The 9,216-nt window shown below is 34.0% G+C and overlaps 1 protein-coding gene across 12 annotated transcripts in view; it reads right to left on the bottom strand.

Moving 5' to 3' along the window:
* Positions 1–346: 346 nt before the first annotated feature.
* Positions 347–9,216, bottom strand: part of LOC116853130 (echinoderm microtubule-associated protein-like 2) — a 64,242-nt gene continuing 55,372 nt past the window's right edge. For 10 of the 12 annotated variants that reach the window (XM_032834014.1, XM_032834007.1, XM_032834010.1 and 7 more), the window contains 8 exons: positions 8,123–8,280; positions 7,687–7,944; positions 7,201–7,338; positions 6,384–6,500; positions 4,668–4,691; positions 4,163–4,250; positions 3,206–3,432; positions 347–1,962 (listed from right to left, as the gene is read on the bottom strand). In XM_032834014.1, the coding sequence (XP_032689905.1) occupies positions 1,837–1,962; positions 3,206–3,432; positions 4,163–4,250; positions 4,668–4,691; positions 6,384–6,500; positions 7,201–7,338; positions 7,687–7,944; positions 8,123–8,280 (1,136 nt within the window). In that variant the 3' untranslated portion in view covers positions 347–1,836. The remainder of the gene's footprint in view (positions 1,963–3,205; positions 3,433–4,162; positions 4,251–4,667; positions 4,692–6,383; positions 6,501–7,200; positions 7,339–7,686; positions 7,945–8,122; positions 8,281–9,216) is intronic. The other 2 variants (XM_032834009.1, XM_032834018.1) reach the window with 1 other exon arrangement.

Genomic DNA, 9,216 nt, shown 5'->3' with positions numbered 1-9,216 from the left:
TAATATTTCGCACAAAATGAGAGTTATAAAAAATCAAATATTTTTACTAAAAAATTCGGGCTTGTAAATTTTAAACATATCGAAATTTGTGGAAGGCCTGCGCGAGCCGATAAACCAGACAATTATGATAAATAGTTGTGTCAAACATTAAATTAATCGAGTAAATCATTCTCAAGTTATTGTAGTTACAATAAGAAAGTGCTATTTCTAAAATGACACGTTTAAAATTTTATAATGAATTTTTTTTTAATTTTTTAAATTCAAGATATTAAATAAACTTAACATATACATATATAACAAAAAAAATTTATACTCTTATTAATTTATAATTTTTTACAACTCTCAAAATTTTATCTCATTTTTACTCCTGTCAGGATATCGTAATTTCTAATCATTCAATCACATGTTTCACTACTGATGTGTGTATTGTTATGCAGTAACATATATATATATAACAAAATTATATATACGTATATATGTGTTTATTTCGGTATAATTTTTCTTTAATCATAAAGTTCTTAAATTAATCGCTTCAAAAGTTTTCGTTATTATGTTATCAGGTATGAAAAAAAATAAATAATCGCAACGCGCACGATCGCGTTGCCGCGAAGTACAAGAAAGCGACTTGTCGAGCTATCGAAACACTGATAATGCGATGCAGGAATATCTTCGCCAACGTTATGAACAACGTTGTGAACAACGTTATGGAGTGTACATTTCTCTCAAGTCGCACAGTATATCTGATTGATACACGACAAATTATGTACGCGCGTGCACGTACACATTCACGGAAATGAAGAGGGAGGGTGACATTTATTTACGTATTGGAAACATTTAAGGACTACTCATAAAGCTTCGCGTATACACAAATGAAACCAATTAAAGAGAAAAAAAGAAAGAAAAATAAGGAAAACTAAATTATTTTACATCTTTTCATTTTTACGATTCTCATAGTTATTGTAAATTGCCAGTGAGAACAATAGATTCCCCGTATAGAACTGTAACTACTAAAACTAAGAGACAAACGAGAAGTAAAACAGCAAAGTGTCGTCGCCGACAAGGTAATATCAAATATCTTCAGCTCTATATTTTCGTAATTGTCAAGTTAATTGGAGGACGATATCGTCGACTTTATTCAGTCATATCCGATATGAATAGCTGGACATTCAGTGTGTAATAAAATTTATTGCAATTATACGATCAACGATGTTATGTGCTTTGCTATGCATATAAACCTACAATGAAGTACATTAGATATGTTTGTAAAACTGCATATCTCTGAGTTTTCACCTACGCTGATTTCGCGCAAAATTCACCGATTTCGTCGAATAACGAAATGTTCCTGTTAGGCTAAATTTCATAAGGCCAGCGTAATGTTTTTACCTCGTCGGCGGCGTCGCGTACAAAAATCAATGTTTGAATAATTAACAAAAGTAGACTCAGTCGCTCTTAGAGTAGTCATGAGCTGGTCGTGCGGGGACAGAAGTCCGTCGATGCTGTGCATAATTAGACGCGATTGTAAGGGAACGTTGTCGGTGCTATCACACATACTGATACATGAGGGAGACGATGCAAATCGCACGTGCGCGACGTCCGCGTCGAGTCCACAGCCGATGACGAAGATAACGCGCGTCAAGAAGTCGAGGTATCAAGATCGTCCTTGGTTTGGGTCTTCCTGAAGACAGGAACCGCGATAGCGGCGATGATTAAGTAGATGATGCAGCGAAGAATATGCTTTGCTTTCATTTCAAGCGACATGTGGATGGATTTCTCGTCTCTGGTCTTAGCTTGATCTTGAAGTGCACTTAGAAGAATTATTCGTTCCGGGCGATTCGCTCAATTCACTATCCATTGGAGAACGCTGGTATCGGCGCCGCCGGTCGACACCAGCCGGGAATCGTCTTGCAGGAACGACACGTTCGTCACGTGACTCGAGTGACCGCCGTAGGAATGATAGAGTGACTGAAATAAAAATCAAATTTTGTCTCGAAATTAAAATGATAATTTGAAGCTTTGAGAAGTAATTGATAGTCAGATATTATATTTAAGATCGTTTTAAGGGAAGGTTTTATTCTGGTTTGAAAATAAGGAAGGTACTTTTCGGAGTTTTTTGTACGTCAAACTCCACATGTTCTTTTTAAGCCTTATTTTAAAAAAATATATATTTTTATTTTCCAAGTGACAAAAACGCTCTTTTTTTGTATGTTATATATTGTATGATTATTATGATCTCGCAAAAAAGAACGTATATGGACAGTGTAGATGATTTTGACTCTCTTGGCTATCCGCAACGCAAAACCTAGAAATTTTCTTGTTCAAGAGAAGTGGCTATCGTCTGAACTACAACTAAATCAATATTACCATTCTGACTAAAATGACAGAATTTAAATGAAAAAAATTTTAGTTTTTCCTGAAAGTATTGTTAGTATTTTATTAAAATAATAATAATAATAAATGTATGATATTTGTTTTCGTTCAGACGATAGTCGCATATCTCTTAAATAAGAAAAAAATTTTGTTTTCGCATTTCAATTATTTAAGGCTCGTATAAAGTCGTTACTTGAAACTTGTCTTGAAATAAATCTCAAATCTGAATTTAGAGTTAAATAAGTTTTTTATTTGAATTATATAATATTTGTGACATTACATTTGCAATCGCGATTTAGCTGAGAAATTCTAAATTAAAATCTGAGTATCTTATCTAAAGCAAGTTTCACGTAACAATTATTAATACGGATCTATGGAATCCGTAATCACACTTACACTATTCGTGTGCGTTTTCTTTGCGAGCTTCTAGTGGCCAGGATATAGTATACAAAAAAAGAGCGTCTTGACACTTAGACAATAAAAATATGTTTTTAAAGTAAAGTTAAAAGAATATGCAAAGTTTGACATTATTCGATTTTTCTGTTTTCTTATAAAAAATTTCGGGAAAATACTTTTTTTTCGCATCTTTTCAAATCAGAATACTCCCTTAAGTTCATCTTCATGCTACATAAATCGTTTCATTGGTTGCAAAGCATCTGAAGATAAACTTAAGACAATTTTCAATATAAGATCGAATACTAATCATAGATTTTCGATTAAGTTAAAGAATAGTCAAACCAATAAGAACTAATTTGACTAATTGGTCAGTTTACTATTGAAAGCGGTGAAAAGTAGCACTGGACTTTCTGATTAAAAACAGCTAAATTGCCTCAATTACCTTCGGCTGACACGCCGGATGGGAGAATAATTTGACTTTCCCGAAATCGTCGCCGGTAGACAAGAGTTTACCGTCGCCACTTCGCGTGCAGTTATTCACGTCGGTTCCGTCGGCACCTTCTGGCCAGATGCCGATAGTCTCGAAGGATATCACGCAGGTGTGGGTTGCCCAGTCGACGTTTCTCAGCATCGATGGCTGTGGAATCTGACGGCACACACCGGGATTCCCTGTCAATTGAAAACAGAAAACGTTATTCACGATGCATGGACATTAATTGACTATAGTTATGCAAGAACGATCTAATCCACAAAATTGATTTCTGAGTTTTGCTATATATATAATGAGTAATCTACGTATCTTTTTTCTACGTAAAAAGATTCAAACTTTATGGATCTTTAAAATTAATTAAAAGACAGTTTTTATTTTCTACTTGTTGCGTAATTTTTTACTAATTGCGTCTCTTTTATCTTTATTTTTAAAGTTTAAGCTTTTCTGTGAATATCTTTAAATAGAATAACATTGACTATGCTTGATTTCTTAAACGATTGCGAATAGTGCTATCTATATTTTTAAAATTATCTTTATTATCTTTATTTTTAAGGTTTAAGCTTTTCAGTGAATATCTTTAAGTAGAATAACATTGACTATGCTTGATTTCTTAAACGATTGCGAATAGTGCTATCTATATTTTTAAAATCATGCGTCAAACTTTCATCTTCATTTTTCTCGAAACTCTATGTGGATTGGATTATTCTTGCATAGTTACGGTCAATTTTTCGTTTCATTTCCCGTCAATAATTTTTCGTATTATCAATTTTACAATGTTTCTCGATGATATATCTTTATATCTAGTGATACATCGGTGAATAAATTCATTTTAAATAAATTCATTTTAAATAAATAATTCATTTTAAATAAAAAATTTATTTTAAATAAATTATCTCGAGAGTTACTTACAGTATAGCAGTTCGTAGTCTCCGCTGTTGCTGCGTAGATACTGACCGTCCACGGACCAGTCCAGATGAGTTATGAAACTCGAATGACCCTGGAATGAAGAAAGTTCCGTATATACGGGTAATATCGCGTATGATGCAGATTGTAACGATAAATTGCTGCAAGCACGTTTTGTTGCGTACTTGCCGCTAGCTAAAATACTAAATGATTGTCTCACGACGAGCTAACGACACAATTCTATCTTCTATCGTCTCGCAATTACAACATCTGGTTGCGATACTTTGTGCGAGAAGTGGTTTAACGTGCGCGTGCGGGTGCTAGGAAAGTTAAGCGGAAGTTCAACTAATTATGTCTCAGTATTTCTACGATCGTGTGTGAGAAGAAAAGTGAGGTACGTCGCGTTGCACGCTCGATTTTGCAGACAACTGTCTGACTGCGGTAACGGTTTGACGCGCACAACGCGACGTCCATCGTCTACGTTCTCGAGTGGCCGAAACACAAGTCTTACTCCGTGCCTTCGAATCCGCTTTGGCTAAAAATGGAAAAGAATCGCATTGAGTACCATCAAGAGGACCATTAACCTTCGAGATTAATTCGTTGAAAACGTCTCGTCATGCTTATATTACCGACTTGTTTAAATATTGCGCGTATATGTGTGTGTATGTGTGATATGTACAAATATATACACACATGTATATATAATTTTTGAGCCAATCATCTGAATAATCTTCTGAACATATATGATATATGTATTTATACATATTTGATATATGTATATATGATATATGTATGATATATACAGGGTGTCCCGCCACTACCGCATTATCTTTTAAAGACGGATTCCTGAGGTAATTTAAAGAAAAAAATCTTAATGTCGAGGTTATGATACTTTTTAAATTATAAACAACTAAAGTTGACCAATTATATAGACTAAAGTACGCGCGCTCAGGTACGGTACAACACACAATGGTACAGATGCATGCACATAAGTGAGAATTTGCATAAGATATGAAATTAGTTGTAAATCTCTGAAAGAAACGTCAAATGTGTGATAGCTTATTGATTCTCATAAATGTATTGTGTGATATTTTATTCATAACATTTTGGTGAAACTGTTATTATTTGCGATATGTTTATTTAAATGATAGAAAAGGCAGATTATTATTACATACGTTGTTGTATGTATGGAACTTCCGTATCAATATTTGGAAAAGAGATGACATGTGCATGCACCGGTACCATTGTGTGTTGTACCTGAGCGCGCATATTTTAGCTAGTATAATTGGTCAACTTTAATCGTTTATAATTTGAAAAGTATTATAGCCTCGCTATTTTTGCATTAAGATTTTTTTATTCAAATTATCTCAGGAATCTGCCCTTAAAAGATAATGTGGTAGTGGCGAGATACTCTGTACATGATGGAATAACTCATATTCAACCAAAAGACAACGATCTGATAATGGCTGCGTTCCAAAATTCACTACCAGTGCTGAAATTCTATAGTATACGTGACATAAACTATAGATTTTCAGTGAACTATAGATTTTCATCGGTAGTGAATTCCGGAATGCAGCTAATGGCTACACTGCAAATCCAAGTGTTATTTTTAAACGTATAAGTGTGTAATTTGGCTGAAGCTTTTTCTACACGTTTCTTATCGTTTTGAGTCTCATTATTTAACACGCTATATATAGATTGTAATTTAGTGCGCTTAAGCATGTTAAATGACGTAACTTAAAACAAGTAAGAAACGTGTAAAAAAGGATTCAGCTAAAAAGCATACTTAGATTTGCAGTATATTGATGAATAATTATGTTTTCTAGCAAGATAAATATGTACACGCGCTCGAATATACATTATTTAGAGTACATGTAATAATAAATATCAATCTTGAATATTTTACAGATTAAACATTGAGGGATAGATAAGGTAAATTATTTCGAAAGTTACTTACAGCGACTTTATTATACGGAAATCGTATAAAAAGAGGATAACCGATAATTTAAGATAATTGATTAACAAAAACGTTATTCGTATAAAATATCGCATAGACATAAAAAAATATATTTTGTTTAATATCGCACTTATTAAGAAGACGATTTATTAAATGTGGAAATAAGTTGATTCTTGAAAAAATAGTATTTTCGTAAAATCGTAAAAGATAAATCTTACTAAGATATCGCATGTGGATCGCTGATGACGCGATTATTATTGATTTACTTACCATGCACCGTCCAACTCGACTGTATTTGGTCGCGTCGTCGTTCACTTGGTAGATGTAAATGTAATTGTCTCTAGAGCCTAGTGCAAGCAGAGAACCATCGGGCGAGAATTGTACGGCCTGAAATCACAAGAAGCGATAAAATTGTCATATATTGGTTACATTGTCAATTGGTTACGGTTTCACGCAATCAGATAGGTCTGTTATTTACCGAGGCACTTGCTGAACTGGCGTACAGTCCGGGACTAAAAGGTTGTCTGTAATTTTTGGAGTGAGTTTGTGAACTCATCTTTCTTGTCCAATGAAAGCATTCTCCCATCGGAAAGCAAATTCTCTCACTGGACAAAACGGGGAGTTCACATTCCAGAAATTACGGAAAACCTTTTAGTCCCCAAATGTATATTAGTGTGATAAGATAAAAGTATCAATATTCGGACATAACTTGAACACCCTTTTTGTTTTGGTCTTTAGATATAAATATTTTAACTTTCAACATAAAATGTATGTACAAATATTGAGTATGTAAATATATTCTATGTTAAAAGTTTAAATATTCGTATTTAAAGACTAAAACAATAAGAATGTTCAGAATTAAGTACGTGTCTGGGAATTGGTATCTTTATCTTAAGTCTGAATGAAATAAGTGTATTTTGTTTCACTCTTACCAGTTCAGAGAGTTCTTCGAAAAGGAACAGACCTATTATGCCACGTTACAGAGACTCGATCGTTTCAGCGAACATTTTCGAGTCGAGAATATGTTCGAGATGTTTTCAAATTGATTTCGTGAAGCATGAATTATAACGCTTTTGCATGAACATACCTGCAGAGGTTCGGAACCATCGCTGTGGTGCGTGTACAATTCTCGCGTCTCGCTATCAATAGCAAGCCACTTCCCGGACACGCAACCAACGACTATAACGTTGCCATCCGGCGAAAAGGCAATGCTTTGCGCTTGCTCCTGAAACAGGTCAAAGGGGGGTCAGCAACGGAGTCAAATCTTCATGTTATTTCATTTTATTTCATTAATTCTAATTGCACCTAATATTCATTTCATTTCATCGAATCACATCTTTGTCTTTGATCTTCATATTTGTCGTGGGAATTGATTATTTCTCGTAAAAAAGTAATGAAAATCAGCAACGTTATCTGTTTTGTTGTCTGTTTTGTTGTATCAATTAACTATTCAGTCTTTCAGTGAAATTCACGCGTATTCTGCCGAATCTAAATGCAGCCTTTCGAAACACGACGAACGTGCTGGCCATTCATTCGAACATGTTTCTTGCTAAGATTAATAAACGCAACCTACCCCGATGTCTTTACTCCACACTACGGTGTGGCTCAGGCTGTCCCACATCTGCAATAACCTGTCGTGCCCGGCGGTGGCGAATTGAGGTAAAGTGGGATGGGCCGCGAGTCCCCAAACTTCCTCAGCGTGGCCCAACATAGCCGGGTTGAAACCCATTTCGACGTCGCCGACGAGAATGCAGTTTCTCGTCGTGCCGACCAATAACTGGGAACCTCTTCCTTCCGAAAGCGTTCGAATCCCGCCAAAGTGATCCTCGATCTGTCCGATAAACATCGTTAGTTTTTATTTATTAATTTTTATTTATTTTTTTATTTATTAATTTTTATTTATTAATTTTTATTTGTTTTTTTTTTATAATATCGGAAAACTGTGATATAAGTAAAGCTGAAGAAGAAGCGCTTTGTCTAAATATGAAATTCGACCTTATTTGACTTACCTGCGCTTCCTCGCCGCTTAAATTCAAAGACGCGTCGAAGTGCAAGATCCTGCCGTCCTTTCCGCCTCCCGTGATAATATTACCATTCTTCAGAACGCATATAGAGAAAATCGATCCTTCATGGAGATTCCTCACTAATCTTGAGATAGTATTTGTACCTGCCCAGCAAACACAGAATATAACTATTATTATGATATAGAAATAACACGTAATATTACGGATGTTATACGTTATTAATGTTAAAGTTACATAATTTTCTTTTATAACTGTAATCTATCTGTATTTTATAATTCTCTGTTATTTACAAGTTATAACACCAACATAACTAAAATATAACGAACGTTTATTTGCATCACATCTATGTTATATAGCATTCTTACATCTAAGGATCGTATCAGTCATTAGGTGGCTTCCATTTTCTCGTGTCTTTCTCGCACGTAAAATATGATGCATTAATATATATAAGAACGATGATCACAAAACGACAAAACCTCTACTATGGAGTCCACTTTTATAGTAAAGTGAAGTAGTACATTTTTTAATTAATGGAAGTTAGTGTTACAATAGTAATTCCTTCCATTTGATGAATACGTATAGAAAGATGGAAATGAATAAATGAAAATAGCTCCAATAGCATAAAATGCCTGAAGATGTGCTGCTACACTAGATATCTAGAATGGCTTTATGATCATTCTGGAATATCTTGTGTTATTTAAGAGCTAATTAATTAGGATGGCAAGTCACTTTTATGCTATTATCTTTACTAAAAATATTTTTTATATAAAATATATAATTATAATATTTTAAAGAGCATACTTTTACAAATTAATTGATATTTGAGTGATAGCTTGTAATCTCTGCGTACAATTAAATACCTATATTTGCTGGGAAATAATAATTTATATTCCAGCTATATATATATATATATATATATATATATATATATATATAACATTTCAGCAATATATATAACATCCGTATATTACTTTTATTTTATAAGTTATATTCTGTGTTTGCTGGGAATTTTTTCTGACAGACAGACAGAGAGAGAGAGAGAGAGAGAGAGAGAGAGAGAGAGAGAGAGAGAGAGAGAG

The sequence above is a fragment of the Odontomachus brunneus genome, unplaced genomic scaffold (genome assembly GCF_010583005.1).
Source record: "Odontomachus brunneus isolate Ranch 3 - 2012 unplaced genomic scaffold, Obru_v1 Obru_scaffold_279, whole genome shotgun sequence".
NCBI lineage: Eukaryota > Metazoa > Arthropoda > Insecta > Hymenoptera > Formicidae > Odontomachus > Odontomachus brunneus.
This window is presented reverse-complemented; position numbering and strand designations above follow the sequence as displayed.